We start from the raw sequence: 19,628 nt of genomic DNA, 5'->3' as shown, positions 1-19,628 counted from the left end.
TGATGCCACTGCTGGACCTTTTTTCCAGCTAGGACCATAGGAATCTGAGCTCCAGAGCAGCCATCCAGGAATCCTCCTTTGAGTTGATGTAATCTCTTTAACCCTGTACAGCATTCTTCAGCAAATCCAAATCTATAAATCACTATATTTCAACCAAAGACTAATTTAGTTAAGAGACTTTTCAGCCATCCCTATTGCACCTTGTAAAGGATTTGTGCTTCTGTGTCTCTCAGATATTCAGAAGTCTCTTGCTTAACTAGTTAAACATGTAGCACTGGGGAATTACACTTTTTCTGCTAATGGATGGTCACTAGAACCTGAAAGCTGCTGTGAAATCACAGTGCAAGTTTTCTCCTTTAACTCACCTACCAGTCTCCCATGGTCCCATTGTCAATGGTCCTGACTTAATCCCTACTGATGATGCACATCCTACATGGGCAGGATGTTTGTTGTATATTTTTATAAAATAAAATCTTTTGCCTTTGAAGACTGCTGCAGGATTTTCAACAACAAAATATACGAGGAAATGCAGTTTTTGTGTCCCTTTTTAAAACAACATTTCAGTCACCACTGTCACGCCAGCAGCCCAGTTTACACAGGACTGATGAAAACAAAGGGCAACCAACACCTTCAGCATCATCAGCTTTTATTGGAGGTTTCCAACCCCCCAAAAAATAGCTGTGCATAATCTCGCTTAGCTCTGCAACTATTTTAAGCAATGCTTATTCATCATGCTACAGGTGCTGGTTACCAGTATCCTGCCTGTGTATCAACTTTCTGTGTTCAGGTGTTCCCACAAGAAGAGCCAATGCCCAGCTCTGTCCCTCAGGTGCAACTCAGGACACCTCAGTGCCCCACACAGCCTTACCTTCATAGCATGCACCACAGCCTCTGGCTTCTGACCCACAGGGACATACCCCGCTGCAGGAGAAGATGCAAGGTCAGATGTCATGCGAGCTGGTCCCTGTGGAAATCAGGTAAGATATGTGTTAATTCCCCTTTGGGTGATTTAAGCAAGGATGAAGAAAATATTCAGAAAATTTGACTACTAGTTTGTCTCAAATTTAATCCCCTTAGCCACCTTCAAAGACAAAAGACACCACTACCCCTTCCTCACAGTAACATCATTTGATTTGACACCATTTAAGCACCAGCACTCAGTCTAGATGTGTTCAGGCAGGAGATCACCCTGGTTTAAATCTAAATTGATTCAAGAAACATTTTTGTTCATTTAGGATAGCTTTCCACAAGGACAAGATCAAACAGCACTCATCCTCCTAGACACGGGAGCAATGCAAACAAGATGATTTTCCAGCATCAAACAGTCATTTCTAAGAAGCTGTGTTCATGAAAGAAACAGTTGGCATAACTTCATTGCTTCTCTGGCAGTGCTTTCACATAGACATCAAGTACTGATCTTCAGCTACAGAGAAAATTGTGAAAGCAACCTTAAAACAAGCAGATGTCCAAACCTAATGTTGGCTGGGTTTGTTTCCAAAATGCTGGCCAGTCCTCCTGCATGAAGGATTCCGTTGGGAAAGATGCCGAAATTACATTTCACAAAAGATTTCTACTGCCCAACCAGCCTTGTAAGCATTTTTCATAGTGCTTTCCTTTTTCTACAGGCATCCAGCTTGAATTATGAGAGACACAATATCTTTATTCAGTGAGATGCACCCTGCCTGTCCCTAATATTTTCGCATTGCTTTGTAACTCCAGGAGAAATCAACAATGAAATCATTGACCAAACTTGTATTTAGCCTTCACATCCTTTAGGAAACACAAAGAATGATTATACTTGGGGGCCTCTGAAAGCAAATTAGGATGGCAGAGCGGCATGTAGCACCATCACAGGAATGCTTTCACACACAACGCACGAGGCACTCCATTCACCCCTTCCCTGGTTTAAAAACACAGCATTTTTATGCTTTGTCTCATCACTTTGCCTTCCATGCCAAGGCCAGCAAGTTAGCTGTGCCAGAAGAATCACAGAATAATAGAAGCACAGAATGGTTTGGGTTGGAAGGGACCCTAAAGATCCTCTAGATCCAACCCCCTGCCATGGGCAGGGAACCTTCCACTAAATCAGTGCTTAAAGCCCTGTGCAGCCTGGCCTTGAACACTTCCAGGGATGGGGCATCCACAGCTTCTCTGGGCAACCTGTGCCTGTGCCCCACCACTTTTACAGTAAAGGAGAACCAATGGAGGGGCACTTTCAATCTTCCAAATGTTTTAAATTGTAGGAGCCTTTTTACTCACAGAAGCATTCATGTGCATGTATTGAAAGAAAAAATGGGCTAATCCATTAGGCTACAGACAAAAAGGCACAGAGCCTTTCAAGCCCTGGCCACTGATCTGTGCCTAACCCATGCCATGACCAATAGCCATTTACTCATAATAGCAACCTTCATGAACTGAGTCTTCCTTGGGGTGGCATCTCAGAAAAAGGAAAGTTAGACTTACTAACCCCACAAAAATTCTCCAAGGTTATTTAACAGACTGAAAAAGCAGAGACACTCGCAGGATGGGCATGGTTCTAGTGGCAGTGTTACAGCTTGCTGGGGACAGATCCTCAGCCACCCTGTCCATACCATCAGACAGAAAAGCCAGAGGCTGAGGGGGAGCACTAGGGACTGGCTCCAGCCAGTCTACAGCTGCAAAATGGGGTACAAATTTCTCACAGGGCCGGTAAATGCAACAGAGTTCTTCCAGAATCAGCTTCCCACAGAGGTCAGAGACACCAATGCATGCATAATTACTCTGGTTTCATCATGAAAGATGCTTTCTTTCCATAAATGAGCAGCTTCATGACAAAAGAAAGAAGAATATTCAGGAGTTTGTGGTCATACTTGATATGGATCTTCTCCCATGGCCCTCTTCTAACTAACTAGGAAATGCCAAACAAAGGTCTAACATCTAATATTTCTTTGGAGTTGAGAGTAATATGACAAAGTTAAAAGGAATTCTGCTGGATATTGCTGCTGACAACATTTTAAATACAGTTTCCTGGCCAAACTAGAGTAGATCACGAGGTCTCCCATATGAAAGCAGCAGCTTCTCCTCACATAACTGAAGGCACTAATGAGCTACAAAGCACTTCCATGATCACAATCACTCTCAAAATTATTACAGAATACAAATGAAACAAAAATGATTAGAGAGAAATGTTTTTTCTAAAGAGCTTGATCATACTTAACCAATCACCATACTGACAAGATAAAAGCATTCTTGCAAGCACAGTGATATACTGGATATATTATACCACACAAAAAGCATTCAAAGGGTCACCTTCCTTCTCAGACAAAGGCACTCAACTGAGTGGCCCCTGAACACAGGTAGAGAATTTGACTGAAGAAGGGAAAGATAACTTTAAAGAATGAGAAATGCAGCAAAAGAGGTAGACCCAAAACTTGTAGTCAAAGTCAAAGTAACAGATTGCTTCATTTCTAAAACAGGCATGATCCTTGATCCTTAGCTGGGAAGTCAAAGGCCCCAGCCATCAGAAAGAGATGTCCAAATTGCTGAGTGCCATCATCAGCAATGGTGAGTGCACCATGGCCACACCACCGAGCCATCGCCCCAGGCAGCAGAGACCTCCCCACCATGCCAGGCTGGTGCTACAAAAGGTCAAACACACCTGTGAAGAAGGTGGGGAAGCAAGCAAGGATCTCACCAAGATCCCCAATCCCTGCAGCTATGGGATGCACCCAGTAAAAACACACACATGGCTAAGGGTGGCTCCATGTTCATCACTGCAGGCAGTGCTTCCTGTGCAGCTGCACCCTTAGGGAAGGCTCTTCCCAGACACACAAAGAGTCAGAGTTTTCTAAAGGGGTTGGTGCTTCATTCCCACTGATTTCATGTGGTTCACAAAAACGAAAAAAAAAGCTTCAGCCAAACTCCTATCAGCTTCCTGCACAGAGGCACACATAAAGGAGGCCAGAACTGAGGGGACTGCAGTCAGCAAGGAAAGAAGTGACAACATATCCAGCAGGATGCATGGCCAGCCTTTGGAGGATGGAGGAGAGGAAAATGGGCAGAGTTCACCAATAGTGCTAGCTGAAGAGGAGGAAATGGAAGGAATTGGAGAAAAGGTCAAGGTTGCTATATTGGAAAACTGCCAACAGTGGGAGAAGGGAGGGAATGGGAAGGAAGAGGAGGATGTGTATTTTACCCAGCAGGAAATCCATTGAGGTGAAATGCAGAGGAGAGGGAATCAGAGATTTGAGATAGGAGATTGGAAGTAGGGCAGGCAAAATCTCAAGAAGTCAGTGTTAAAGTAGTAAGTAAAATTGCACAGATGGAGGAGATTCCTCATGCCTAGAACAGATGCATTTGGAAACTGTAGGCAAGAATTCCCACAGCTGCACTCCAGCACTCCAACTCAGCTAATCTGAGGACCCCCACCACTACAGAAACCCATGCCCTTCCTGTTCCCTACAGTTGACATTTTCACAGACATAGGAACACCACTGACTCAGCACCCTGGCAGACAATAATAGCAAGGTTAATCTGGTTACATCCTAAGAAGCAGAAATTGTCCATATAGGCAAAAAGCAACATGGTGTGTTTTGAGGCAAGTGTCACTCTCAGTTTCCTCTCCCCGTCTGGTTTTGTCGAGCATGCAGTCTTTGTATTAGATGCACATATGGCTTTTCCACTTGCTAGGTTTTTATAGTGTTTGGTAGTTCAGTTCACCCTCAGCTACGTGGCTGAGGCATTATGTAATTATATAAATGAATGGTGCTACAAGACAGCTCAGAAGTCACCAAAAATGCCATTAAAATTTATAATAGAGATGTTGAGAAACAGCATACCACTTTCAGCTGCATCCACAGCCACAGTCACCCCAGCAAAGGAAGAGCTGCCCAGCAGTGAGATTACCAGTCTAATTAAGGAAAGGGGGTGTAGGTTATGTCTCTGAGTGTTCAGATGCTTGCAGGAAGCAACTTTCTTCCCTGTGCACAGGGTTTATCAACCACTGCACCTCTGAGACCCAAAGATAGTTCTCCTAAAGGAAAAAAGTCCCAGGGAACCAGAGGCTGTGGAGCTGGGTGTGACCCATCCTAAGCTTCCTCAGCAAGTTGGTGCTTTTGCTTCTCTCCAAACCTGTGGCTGCTCAGACCACTCGAGATTGCTGTGGCATGGATCTCTGATGAGCTCAGCCCTGGACAGAACAGCCCTATCTGTGCTGCCAGGATGGTTCTGGGACTGCAGTGTCCTGAAAGGGTCCTGATGAGACTCTCTGCATCCCTCAAGGGAGGACAGTGCCAAGTACCCCCATATCCAGGCCCCTTTCCAGAGGGAAAACCACAACAAGAGCTATTGCTCTGCTGCCTCTGTGCAGACAACAGTACTGAAGCACCACTGAACACATTTCCCTTCCAGCTCTCACTTGTTCCTCCATTTCAAGCACAAATATTTGCTGAATATTTGCTGGTATCAGTGATAGGACCAATACACTTCCCAGAGCTTTACTGCTCCCATGTGGCATCAGTCCCCTCCCCATCCCACCTACCCCACACCATGCACACCAAAAGCACAAATCTACCAGAGAAACTCAATTCCATCTGAGACCCTCCCAGAAATCTCTCTCTGGAGCTGGCAGGGCTTGTCTCCAAGTCTGTATGGAGAGTCACAGTCCAGCTGTATATTTGACTAAGAGAAGAGAGAGAAACTCTGCAGTCCCTCATGCCAGAGCATCCTTGAAGCAATATGCTACATGCAGGGGATAAGTTCCCCAATTCTCTGTTGCTAGAATGACACCAACAGCCTCCAATCCAAAGCAGAAAACAAAGCAAATCAAAGTAGCCCCATTCAGCAAAGCAATAGTGCTAATGTGAGGAAGAAAATCCCCAGACCACAAATAGTGCCAATGATCCTTTTCAATCTGACACCAAAAGATGAAGAGCAGACGCCTCAACTTGCAGCTGCTGGCAAACATCTGCTGCTGTGTGTCACGCCACAATGTCATTAGCAGTGTCTAAGACCAAGTTTCCTAATGAGTCCTTGCTGGCTCTATCTGGCTGCATGGGATGTGGTCCAGCACAGATGATGACAAGCACTGCCATGGATACTCCATTCCTGTCTATCTGAAAGACCAAAATTAATAAGACTCTCTGCATTAGGGCATGCTGTGAAATCCCCAAAACGACACACCCCCACATTGGTAAAGTAAGGCTTACAACATGGACCTCTCTTCATAACAGGGGGAATGCTTTGGAACCTAAGAAGAAAAGAGCCTAACTGGGCATGACAGGTGTCTGCTCTTTTAGAGGTTTTGGATCAGAAATTAAAAAAAAAGAACAAAGAAATTGTGATAAACCATTTCTCCTTGAATCCTCCAGGGATCTGAAAATACATGAGACCATGGGCCTGCCATCAGTTTTCAATCTCTTTTTGCTCAATTACATTCTGCCTTTTAATGACACCCTTCCCTACCTCACTGCCAAGAGAGCTATTCCTGATCTGCAGAAAGACTGCAAAAGACTAAGTTTCAAAACCCAAAAGAGACCATCGTGCTGGTTTTACTTCAGCCAGCAGGCACAACCTAGGCACTGGGGATGCTTCAGACCAACATGGAACATATGAGCAAATCTTAATGCTTCTGAACCTCACATCTTCCCCTTGCCTTCTATTAATTTTTGTCTCCCATTTCAAAAAACAAGCATTTAGAATTCAAACCCGATTATATAAGCCACATTTTTCTAACGGCATACCTCCGACAACATTAAAGCTAAATGGAGTCATATCAGACACCGTGAAGTTTTTATTGCCAAGACAGAACACAGAAAATTACATTACACCAGGCACTGTCAGACAGCTCACAATAAAATTCCCAGGCACGTCTATTTATCTCACAGTGGTTTTGTTTGCAACCTGCTTACCCAGATTTGAATTGTACTTGGACCCTTACTTAGCACCTGTCACCATCCTGGTGTTTTAAATTAATAAAAAATAAATAAAGGTGTCAATGCCACTCTGCAAATTAGGAACTGTTAAGAGACAAGCAGGAGGCAGTAACATGCAGTAACAGTTCATGGGAAGTGGGTGGCAGAGCCAGTGCCATGGAAAGGTGCCATGGCTGGCACCCCAGCCCTGGTGTGCTGACAGAACAGGGGGCCCAGCACATTTTTGTTTGTGAATGGCACATGTGGCTACACGCTAAAGGAAGCGCCTGGAGCAGCTCCAGCCAGGCAGTGCCGGGGCAGATGGGGGAAAACCAGCATCCAAACCAAGGACTGAGAGCATAAGGCCACTCTGGCATGGGAGAAGGGGAGGCAGGGAACGCCCCAAACCCCTGAAGCACGGCGTCCCCATCAGAAAGAAGAGTGCACAGGCAGCACCAAGGGCAAGCACTGGGCTCACAGGACTGATGGTCCACTCAGAATGAGAACTCTCCCTTCACACAGAGATGAGTGCCATTCCTGGGTGACCACACACAAAAAAATCTCCTGTTACCACCAGCCTGAGACATTCCCTGGGCCCCCTCATCCTTCTGCATCCCGGGCCACATTTCCCTTCCCGTGCTCCGTGCCCTGCAGCCGCAGAGGGGTTAATGGCTGAAACAAAGCGCCGGGGCCGCTGGAGCATGACGAGACACTCCACCCTCCCTTCCTGCAAAGCCCCTTCCCTCCCCGCCGCATCTGGCAGCTCTGCCATTGCCACCACGTGCGGTGCTCCTGAGGGAGCCCAGCTCCTCTCGGGCCCTGCAGGGACAGGGTGGCACTCTGGCAGCAGCACAGGGCTCCTTGCTGGCTGCAACATTTCCTGGAGGTACAAAGAAGAGACCAGTGCCTGCTCCTCTGCAGACCACACCTCATTGCCACCCTACTGCAGATGATGCCAGACCTGTCTCTGATATCTGAGCATGGGACACCCTGACAGGAGCCAGGGAGCATCCCTGTGTGTCCTGTCTGCCTGGCAGATGATCCAGAGCACTGATGGTGCTTGGCTGTTGTTACTCCATGCCTACTGTGCAGAAAGCCTGCCAGCACCCAGCTCAAACCCAACCACCAGCTCCTTCTGGGACACTTAAATGGCTGCACAGTCCCAAGGACACGGTGGGCTGCCCTGCAGCTGCAAGCACCTGACAGACTGCCCCCAGGCACCAGAGAAGGAACCTGTGGAAGATTCCTAGACAGACCCAGCTCTCCAGCACAACACAGGTCCCTGACAGGGAGTGAGTTCAGAGCCATCAGTGCTCTGTATTAGCATCTTCCTTATCAAATCAAGGGACTTTATTGCAGATGATAATCTCCTTTGGCATTACTTAATTTGCTGCCTTTAATCACAGAGAGCAGCTGGTCATGTAAACATTCAAATCCATGAATTAACTGCTGGGTCCACATGGGAGCCAGACAGAGCCCGTCTGCGTGTCTCAGCCACCTCCTCCTGCATGTTCATGGTGCCCCCAGCATGCAGGGATGTCTACTTAAGTAATAACAAGGACTTACACGGTGCTTTCTGATTATTAAAGAATCAATTTAACTCTTTAATTGCTTTCTCAGCAAACATCACAGACCCCCAACAAAAGAATGGCAGGCACGACACAGGGCTGGCTGTACGGGCAGTGCTGGGGCACCCAAGGGAAGGGAAGATGTCAGAGACTGCCCCGGACAGAAAAACAAAGTCAGGACATTGTTTGCGACTGGATGTCATTACAAACAGGAAGGGTGTCTTTTCTCAGCACTGAGCTGATCGAAGCTGCAGACTCGGGAGACTCCTTGGAGCAGGCAGGGCCGGTGAGTCACGCACAGCCTCCTCCGGCAGCGCTCGCTCCCTGGGCTGGGCAGGGGGATGGGGGCACGCCGGTAAAATCAGCGCCGACAGCCCCAGCTGCCCCCTCGGACTGTGAAACCCTCACCGACATGGGCAGAGCAGCTCCACCCGTGGTTACCCGACACGAGCGAACAGAACAAGTCTGTCCGGACAGAGCAAGCCCGTCAGCCAAGTGCACTAACCCTGACTGACTCACAGGGGCACTGTCAGCGTGAGGAATTCCAGAGGCGCTACTGCTTCTGATAAAGGAACGCCGAGCACCTTTGTTTCCAGATGGAAACGGCGGGCATTCTTAAGACTTCCATGATTTGAAAGCAAATCTGATGCAGGTGAAAGCCTCTGAGTGGGCAGAGGATGCATGCAGGCACAGGAGGGTCCCTGTGCACATTTGAGCCTGGCTGCCCTTGCAGACCTATGGCAGAGCCCGGGTCCCTCCTGCCCCTGCCTCTGCCCTGGCCCACTGCGAGCCCCACACAAGGGTACATGAAAAATGAGCACCAGAACCTGCAGCAGATCCTCGAAGCAGATGAATTTTTCTTGCTTCCTGTGGTTAGCTGTAAGGGTGGATTATGGGCACAGCCTCTCAATGCCTCTTTTGCTCATCAAAACCCCCAACTTTGTCACTGCCCAACTTTCTGCTGGTTAGCTGCCATGGGGAAAAAAAGCCCCCCACTGCTCAGGGCCTCTGCAATAGCAGCAGATGAAGGGCAGCTGCTTTCAAAAATGGATTGGTTTGTTCTCAGCTGCTAGTGATACACTCTGAAGCTTCACCATAGCACTCCATAAATCCTGACAAACCTTTCATTTTACTTTTTCTTCCACAGCTACTGTTGCTGCAGCAGCAAATCAGGCACCTTGATTTTCTCTTTTTGCCTGCTCAGTAACATCCTGGTGGTATCCCTGAAGCCAGTGGGAAGGGGCTGCCTTCTGCCACACTTCTCATGCTTCTCTCAATCATTGCTTCCCCCTGCCTAAAAAGGCACCATGGCCACCACTGATGTGGGAAGGTGAGAAATCAGCCTAGAGTCATCCTCTGACACACACCAGCTGAGCTCAGCTCACCTGACAGTGACAGGGGATGGGTGCAGGGATGGGAGAAGGCAGGGAACCATCAGGGCACTGCACAGGAGGGGCTTCTGAAGTAACAGGAGGGGCTGGAGGCATTTTGAGAGGCTGCAATGAGATGCTGAAGATATAAATGCAGTTCTGGGATGCCAGAGGCACTGGGCAGCCACAGATCCTCCTGACCAGGGGTTGGTTCATGTAGCACTGTGAGTGCCTGGAGGTTCCTTGCTGGCAGTGGAGGGGCTTCTGGGCTGTGCTGGGACACCTTGAGGCTCTGTTAACATCTCCAGTGCACCAGGTGACTCTGCAGGGGCAATCAATGCTCCTAGAGCTCCCCTGACTCCTCTGGGTACATCTTCAGGACATCACAATGAGAACAGTGTGGGGATCTTTAGCCACTTCAAGCTTGATTTTTAAAGTCAGGTTGGCTTTAAGAAGCTGATCCAGCTCCTCTCCCTGCAAGGAACAGATTTACTCCCATGCAGGCTGAGGAGGGACATCAAGACTTGCCCTGTGTTCCCCAGTGAGACCCCAGACCAGGCTTGGGCCACAGTTACATCTCCTTGCCTGCACCAGGTTGTTTCAGGAGCCAGCTTTGCCGTCCCTCTGCAGGGAGCTGAGGGAGAGATAGACACTTACCTTCTCACTTTTCTTCTCCTTAGCCCTTGTACTGAGCAGGATGGAGACCACTGTCTTTCCAGCCAAAAGGGAGAGACAGGACTGCCACTGGGGTTGAGGTTTAGCTGCTAGGTTCCCTCACATCACCTCTCCTCACCACTGCTCTCACAGGCTCAGCAGACAGCCAGTGCTTCAGCCAAGGACTCATCATCCCTTCCCACTCCATCTAATGGCTTCTCTTTACACCTACAGACCACAAACATGTGGGCTTGTTTTTGTAATAGCAAGTGTGCCATCTGGCAAAGTGAAATACACTTTGCCCAAGCATCTCTGCAAGGCAGAGGTACAAAATGTGACTCCTTGTGGCAGCATGGTGGCAATCAAGGGAAGGGGCTGGTGCTGCCAGCACTATCTCCCAGGCTTTGCATCCTTCAAGAAGTGGGCAGTGGAGAAAAATACAGTCAGAAAGTGCCAAGAAGCCAGAGACTCAGCAGCCCTCTGAGTGCTCTCCACTATACTTTGCATTTTCCTATGGACCTGGTTGGTTTTGGAATAGATTTAGAAGGGAAAAAGAAATTGTGACTCCCCAGTCTGGTCTACAGTCTACACAGACTTCTGAGGGAAGCAGCTTTGAACACTCTAACAGAAATCTCACTTTTATCTGGAGATACTTATTGCAGTCCTCAGGGGCCTATATAGAAGCTGAGTATTGGCATCATCAGCATTGTCTTCTCAAAAAGGCAGAGCTTGTCTCAGCTCTCACAGAGTGCATCTGCAGGTACTTTCCCCAGGGATCCCCGGTTCCAGACCCAGGATGCTCTCCAGCCACAGCACCAGCAGACACATCCTCCTGCCCCTGGATGGGGAACCACTAGGAGCTCCTGCTCCTGACCAAGGGAGCACTACAAACTCGGTGCAAAAACTTAAGGAAGGGGAAAGGTGATGATTGTTCTAACCTAACATGTCACTCACACCCACACACCTACAAACATACATTCACATGTTCACCAAAAGGTGGTCAGGGTCACAGAAACAAGGGACACCCACTAGCAAGACCTAATGACAGCCCTGGCATCCCTCCTCACTGACAGCAAAGAAATGGGTCCTGGGACACATCTTCCACATGCCTTAGGAGTCAGTGGTTACTGCACGCTGAGCTTTATCTCAGCATCTTGCTTACCCTCCAAAAACCCCAGGAAAGCTGCTGCCTGTTGCCTCCTTTCCATCACTTTGGTCACCTTATCTACTCCTTCCTTTTGGAACCACAGGAAGAAAAATTGTGGTGTGACATTGCTCCTGTTATCAGGGAACCAGTCCTCTGCTGATGAGCCATCTGTGCTGCGGCCTTATCACAGCACAGACCTCCCAGTCCTGACACAAACCACATATCCTGTGGTGTTTACCCATTTCTTTGCTGCCAGTCACGTCTTTGGCCATCAGCACGGGCCAAAGCATCCCTTCCTCTAGAATTCCTGCTGCTGTTTTCACACACACTTTCCCACCCACACTCCATGCACACCACCCTTAGTATTTCCATTAAGTTACTCCCACCAAAGGCAGGATTCCCATTATAAATCACATGAACACTGCTAACAGATTTTAAGTCCAAGCCAGCCAGGCTAGCTCTGACTGCCAGCAACAAGCTGGTTCATGTTTAATGGTGTTCTTTGCCAGTGTGGATAAGCTGTTCCTCCAGGCAGCTGGTTTCTGAGCTCCTCAAGGTGATGGTGCCACCACAGGACCATGAGCAGCCCTCAGGTCACCTTCTCAGGCTTGGGCACTGAGATGGGGCTGTGGCACAGCCTCAGGACAGCAGGCAGGTACACGAAAGTCTGCAGGGAACATGTGTCCCCATGGCAGCCAGAGCAGCCATGCAGGGGCCAAAGAGAGAGGTGCAAGCTCTGGGCCATGCTCAGCCCCCACATGCATCCTCAGCTGTGCTGCAGGATGTCTCCCTGGATCTGGGGGGAGGGAGCAAGCAGCAATGTGGGGTTTAGTTGCCAGCTGCAGTGGAACCATGACACCCAGATGCCAGGTGAGCCACGGAGTCCTCAGCAGTGCACGGCTTGAGGTACCTCAAAGACAGCTCTCATGCCTGGGACAGCAGCTCCCATGAGACTGAGCAGCTCTGGAGGCTGCTGGCAATGGGAAAATGGAGCCAGCCTATCCAGCTTAGTCTCATCCCAGGGAAACCGTAGGTGCCATCAGGAGCTTGTTGCTGCCTCCTCTCATGAGTCCAAGCCAGAGGAAATCAGCCTCACCTCCCAAAGGACACAGGGAGCCTCTGGTGCTCCATTAAATGACACTGGGTGGCAGTCCCTAGAGCTGGAAAGGTTGACTCTCTGCTATCAGTTCAAGCTAACATAGCTATCACACCTTCCCCTGCAAAGGACAGGGTCTAGTAGGCCAGACTAACCCCAAGGACTGCTGCTCCTGGATATTTGGTGACCACTGCACACTACAGAGCAAATCTGTAATTATCTGTGTGTGTGAAGCCCAGTGCACAGAGCACAACTGTGAGTGTCTTCTGCTTCTGCATCTTGAGGGTGCACTGGTGCCCCTGATCCAGGACACATCAGAAACACCCAGCTGTGTCCTTAACTGGGGTATGTCATAGCCCTGGAGAGCTGGAGTGATGCCTGCTTGTTACCTGTGTGACAGTGACAGGGATGAGCTGGGGAACTTCCCAAAGAGTCACACGGGCAGTGCCGATGACGGAACCCTGAACGGACCTGGCAGCTTTGAAGCTGACACCAACTGTCCATCACTCACCCACATGAAGCTTGTGCAGGCACAAAGAAGAATGATTTCTCACAAACTCATGCCTGCTGTCTGTTAAAAAAAGCCACAGAGAAACTCAGGTACATCTAAATATCCACTTCTGGGCAAGCTCAAGTCATTCAAGGACATTTTCATAAATCTGTGATCATTATCCTTGTCACAAAAGCAGTGTATCACATCAAGCCACAAACCAAAGGGATTTTGGTAGGAATAAGTAAATAAATGGCTACATAAGTATCTCAGACAATATGGATTTGGATCCAAAGCTGGTTTTGTTTTTTCTCTATCAACTTCCCGCAAAGAAGGCAGAACACAGCTAGGGTGACAGATGAAAGGGAATGCCACACAGCACCCAGGCCTTTCCATAAATGCCAGGTGCCATCTCTTCCTTGAGGAAGGAGAGAAAACAGGGACAAGTAGCCAGGAAGGGCTCCAGCAGGCAGGACCATCTGCCACCAGCCCTCACAGCCCCAGTGAGCTGCGGGGGCAATGCTCAAGCAGAAAACTCTCCTGCCAGCTCCCATCCCAGCACAGCCCCTCTGCAGAGAGCTGCTGGACATATCCCAGCCTGACTGACAAGATAAATGTAACATCATGAGTAGCAGCACTCCTTGGGACAACCAGCACAGGCTGACTGAGCATCACCAACCTGGAACAAAGCTGGGGATCAAAAGCCTAAGCACCAGGGAAGCAAAGAAAAATCTCCAAAACTGTAAGGCTGGCACAGCCAAACAAACATCTCCAGGTTCAAGTCTCTCTGCACTCCCTATAAAGTCTCCTGTCTTTACACATGGGGCACAAAATTACAAAAGTGAATATTCACCTGGGCAGCTTTATCCCTCTTTTCTTAGCTTGAAGTATCTCTATCTATCCTGCCATTTAGCAGGGATAGGAAGGGGATATGCTTCCATCATTGAGTTTTATTTATGCAAATTTTATTAAATTATCATTGTGCCCTTCTTTACAACTGTAAGAGATACACTAAATCTACAGAATGACTTTTTCCCAGTCAGGCAGCCAACACATGACTGGTCCTACAGCTCTGCTGACCAGTGTCCCAGACATGGAGCAGGGAGGTTCTCCAGCTGCGCTGCCATCAGGAATTTGCTCACATTTCTAAGACTCACAGCCCACTCCCACCAGGACTCTCTGACTGTTTCTATACTCTTCCTCTAATCTGGAAAACAGTATCACCACACAAACCTAGAGGCCCAGGCAGTGAGGGAAACATCTGGAAGGCAAACACCTGGCAGGGCTCCTCAGCCATGCCCAGCACAGCAGCACAGGTTCCATCTCATGCAAGAGGCTTTAGTCAAAGTTCTTCTGTCTTTTGAGAAGCAATGCAGGCAAATCTTAGGAAGCTCAAACCTCATTTCTGCTACAGAAAAACCTAAGAACTTACTCACTAAACAACCCTGTCCAAGCACTGCCAGACACCTGGCAAGCTTCACCCACAGCCAGCTTTTTTACAACCGGCACAGGGCATTTACCAAGAAGAAGCTGCAGCTGTAACAAGAATCACCCTAGCTTTAAAAGATTCACAACAGTGACTGTCAGTTGATTGAAAACCCATGCTGGGAAGTTGATGAACTAAATTCAGGCAGAGATTAATGTTCCAGGGGTTCCCCATCCTCCCAACATCTGCAGGTTTTAGCTGCACGTTTGCAACTCCAGCTTCAGGGTGAGCAATCACTTGTGAGCTCCCCTGTAATTGTCCCCCTGTAATTGGATGTATCCCAGCCTGACTGACAAGACAAACAAAAAATCACGAGTGGCAGCCCTCCTTGGGGCAGCCAGCAGCTGCAGGGGGGGCAGCCTGTCCCCTGCAGCCGTGCCCACCTCTGGGGAAAGCCAGGGCTCTGCCTGTGCAGGTAAGGAAAGGTCTCTTACGTTCTGCAGGGCGTCCTGGTACTGTGGCAGTGAGGAGAGCTGTGACTCAGAGTGGTAGGGGGACAATCCTTTCCTCAGAGTCCGCAGGTCCCCCGTGCTGGACTGCTGCAAAGACAACAGAAAACAGGAAATGTTAATGAGAGGGAAGAAAGCTGTGCCCCTCCTGATGTCCTGGCTTTTCCCACGACCACATCTGTCCCCTGACCTGTTCTCTTTACTTCTCCCTGCACCAACAGTGACAGTGAACAATGTAATAAAATGCTTTTTCCGTGTCTAGTACTAGAGAAAACACCTGCAAGCAGCTGGAGGTGAACTGTTCAAGGTCTGCTACATTAAGTGATACAGCAGGAAGGCATTTTTGTTTTACCCAAGTTCCTACATGCTCAATAAAAAGCATTTGTTAAGAAGCACATAAAAAATATTTTTAAGACTTCAGATTAAATCAAAATCAGCAAAAAAATCCACAACCCCCAAACAAGCAAACAAACCAACCAACCAAAAAACCCACTCAAAAAACTCACACCAGGAGACATTTTCTAGATTAAGGCTTTGTAAACTACTGTCATTCACCTCAGCTTGCAAAATATTTGTTGACAGGAACAGTTTCTTATTTGGTTACAAATTTGCTTGCACCCACAGGTCTTAAACATAGTCAAATAAATGAAGATGGATAATATGACCCTAAAAACCAGATAAATGCAACCAATAGTCTGCACTCACAGGGAAAGGAGCACTGGGTGTTAGGAGTACTGAATAATCTTCCTGAGACAAAGTTTCTGCCTTTTGTTTTTAACTCTCTCTGTGATCTTGAAATGTGAAGAATGAGAAGTGTTTCTCATTTATAAAACTGCACCCAGAAAATGCCAATACACAAGCAGCCAAAATCAAAGGTCTGGGAGAAGATTCTATCTTTATCACCAATAAACATCTCATTAACTTTTCATATTTTTAGGAGAATCAAACAGTGCACTATCCTCTATTTTAAAGTTTAAAAATCATGACCTTTCAGATTTTTATGCTCTATTAAGACTTCCAACTTCCATTTGCTACAGAAATTATGTTTTCTACTTCAAAAGAACCAAAGAAAAATCATTGGAGCAATAAAATTTAACAAGAAATCTCATCAATCATATAAATTGTATGTAAAAACCCCCCAGTAACCCAAAGGCCTGAACATAACAGGGACTTTGGAGACTGTTGTCGTGCACAGATCTCTGGAAACATCAGAAGTTCATTTCCATTTCCTGCTCAAAGAGAAGAATTAATGCACTCTGAGTGGATACATTATTTTCTATCAGTGTCATATATATTTTCTTGTAGCTACACAGCCTGTTTTGATATTCAGCTTTGGTTTTATTTCAAAATGCTGTTTTCTTAGGTTAAAACTTCTACAGTGACCCAGTACTTTCACAACCATTCTGGAGCCCTCACCCTATCAACTTTCCTTTTATAAGCTGTGAAGAGAAGGGCAGTTCTCAAGAAAGCCATAATGAGAAATGGATGCTAGTCCTGTATGACCCAATCTGCTGGGAACTGCTGTGTCTCACATGGAGTCAAGTGGTACAGGATGAGTTCAGCATATCAGATATCTGGGATTCCCCTGAATTTATGAAGAGAGAAGAGGTGCCCTGTATTTCTTTCACATTTCACAACAGAGAGTCAGAGAGAGAGAGAGATCTGAAGGAGATAACTCCTTCTGAAGCTGAAAAGTGACTGCTGCAAAACTGAGTTTCCACTATTCCTGGGAGGTATATCATTTCAAAGAAAGGTTAGCAGGTCACAACTGAAGATGCTAAGAAGACTCTTAGTTTACTGGCAGTGTCCCAGGCATGTGATGTCTTTGGTGGTTATCCTGAAAGGATTCCACCTTGGCTGGTTGTGCTCCCACATCCCTGCTGTGTGCAAGCCCCTCTCCACTCTGGTGTGTGCATGGACACAGCAACCTCCTGGAGAGGTCCTGGCACTGCTCCCCACTGCTTTGGGCTGCCAGCTCAGGAGCTCAGGCACCCTCCCCTGACATCTGTGATGAAGGGGAGCATGTGTGGCCAAGGGAAAAGCAGAATAAAAGAGCAGAGCCAAAATGTGAGGTTGTATCTTTGTGCTGGAGAGCCAAGGGGTTGCAGATCCCCTCGAAGTCTCTGCTACAGAAGAGTGTGTGGTCTCAGCAGTTTACAGGCCATGGGTTACTCAGACTTTTGCAAACAACACTGAGACCTGCAGGATGCCACACGATCATGGGGCACCAGAAATGTGGAAACAGGCCCGAGAAAGAGAGATTTGCATCCCAGAAACTTGCTGTCTTGCCCCCAAATCTGAATGGGTTGGTCTACATTGGAATCCCCATGTGTTTCATCACATTACAGCTTGTCCTCACAGAAAGTCAAAATGCTTTGCCCAGCTAAGGAAGGAAGACAACCAAACCAAGTCCAGACAACACCCAGTATCACACTGCTGTTGCTAAAAACACACTAGTTTAAATTGATTTAATTAACTGCCCTATGCTCCTGCCTGGAGAAAAAGTCTGCATTAATTTCAATTTGGCTTAAATTGGTTGAAATTGTGTTGGTAAATACACAGATACAGTCAAAACTCTGCTCTAACAAGTGTTTATAATGGATTAGTTCTATTGCTTTTTTTAAAGCAAATCCCATTTGAGACCGCACCAGCGTGTGACAAAACCATTGTTAGGTTGTTTCAGTGGCTGCTGATTATGAATCTGACCTAATGCATTCAATTTGATGGAAAGATTCCCACTGAGTCCAATGAACATCAAAACAAGCTCTTAATTAAAGAACAGAAAGGAAAAAGAGAAAAAAAAATAGGACAAGAAAAAGAAAAGACATCTGAGCAATAAAAACGCTGAGCAGAGTGTTCTTCTCTCCAGAAGAGGAACAAGGTGTTTAGAGCAGAGAGTGGGTTTGCTGGTGCAAAAAGAGTCTTCACCTGCCATTATTTATAAGACATCCCTGTCAGAGATGGCCAGAGTAAACTTTTTTCCCTCCCACTGTCTGTCATAAAGCCAGTCTCTTTCATGAGCCCTCCACTCAATGCAATTTTCCTGCTATATTTTCTAGAAGTTATTTGGGAATGTATCTTACTTTATTGCTTGTGGTTTTTTACAACAGGCTACCAATCACAGCTCTGCACTATTTATCTTCCCTGTACTAAAGGCAAATGTGTGGTTTTTCACCATAGAAAGAAAACTGCTTTTTCTCCCTTTTTAAAATTAAAATGGTGCAGTGCCACATATTCAACAGACCTCCCTAAACATTTGCACATTCCTTGGGCTTTGCTATCAGTGCTAGAGCTAACCAGGGAAAGAAAGTGAATCCCTCATTAAAAAGCAATATGACTAATGATGCATCAGAATGAGTAGCCATTACTCCACTTAAACCTAAATTAAAAATCCTGGTATTTGCATTGTCAATTCACTCACAAAATGAAATCTCTTATTACCTTACCCAATTTTCATTACTGAGATGTAAGTGGATCCCAAATTGCTTTTCTAGTCAGAAAGACATTTTAAAAGTAGAATCCCTGATCATCTCTGTTCATCATCATTGCTGGAGATTATCTCAACTAAAGGGCAACATATCTATAATAAATTATCCATCAGGTAAAATCACTTCACATTTCTGGAGTTTCAAGGAATTTATCAGCGAAATCATTTTCCTCTGAACTAAAACTCCGTGGGAGCATGCAGTTTCAACCAAACTTTTATTGGAAATGTTTCCTGAGCTGAGGAGCAGAGACAGAAGGAGGGACACCAAGCAAAGGAGACCAGGTGAGAGCCTGGGAGTCTCACACACCTGTCCCCAGCAAACACCAACAACTGGCCATCAGCTGCTTCAAGAGCAGCTCTTGCTCTCTTACTCTGAGTATTTTCAAACCCTAGTTTCATCCATAGTGCAAAGAAAAATAAAAGAAAAAGCAAGCATGTCCTGACTGTGACAGTGGTACAGAAGTGCAAGACCTGCCCTCGGTGCAGCTCACACAACCTTGCCTCCCCCTCCCAGCTGGTGAGCATGGGGACAAGCCTGCAGAGCCAGCACCTTCCCCTGGCAGCACAAACCTGTGCCACACACTGCCAGCACTGACACCCCACTGCCACCATTCCTCCACAATCACCCCTCAGCACTGACACCCCACTGCCACCATTCCACCACAATCACCTCTCAGCACTGACACCCCACTGCCACCATTCCTCCACAATCACCTCTCAGCACTGACACCCCACTGCCACCATTCCACCACAATCACCCCTCAGCACTGACACCCCACTGCCACCATTCCTCCACAATCACCCCTCAGCACCCAGAAAAAACGACAAAACAGTTATTGGTACGTTTTTCAACTGGGCAGGACGTAAGAGTGACCCCAGAAGATAGCACTGGACCCCAGCCCAAGCCTTGGCCAACCTGTTGTGAAACAAATGGACACAGGCCTGTCCCTCCCACTGGGGAAGGGAGATTGGGCCACTCCTACCAGTGAGA

General features: G+C 47.2%; 1 protein-coding gene across 3 annotated transcripts in view; it reads right to left on the bottom strand.

The window, feature by feature from the left end:
* CCDC85C (coiled-coil domain containing 85C) overlaps positions 1-19,628 on the bottom strand; it is a 110,202-nt gene that overhangs the window by 11,034 nt on the left and 79,540 nt on the right. Inside the window, exons 3-4 of one of the 3 annotated variants that reach the window (XM_084208574.1) lie at positions 15,136-15,240; positions 869-964 (exon numbers count right to left, since the gene is read on the bottom strand). In XM_084208574.1, coding sequence (XP_084064700.1) covers positions 869-964; positions 15,136-15,240 — 201 coding nt within the window. The remainder of the gene's footprint in view (positions 1-868; positions 965-15,135; positions 15,241-19,628) is intronic. The other 2 variants (XM_084208575.1, XM_084208576.1) reach the window with 2 other exon arrangements.

The sequence above is a fragment of the Fringilla coelebs genome, assembly GCF_963513975.1.
Source record: "Fringilla coelebs genome assembly, chromosome: 6".
NCBI lineage: Eukaryota > Metazoa > Chordata > Aves > Passeriformes > Fringillidae > Fringilla > Fringilla coelebs.
Note: the sequence above shows the minus strand (reverse complement) of the source record. Positions and strands in the feature narration are given on the sequence as shown.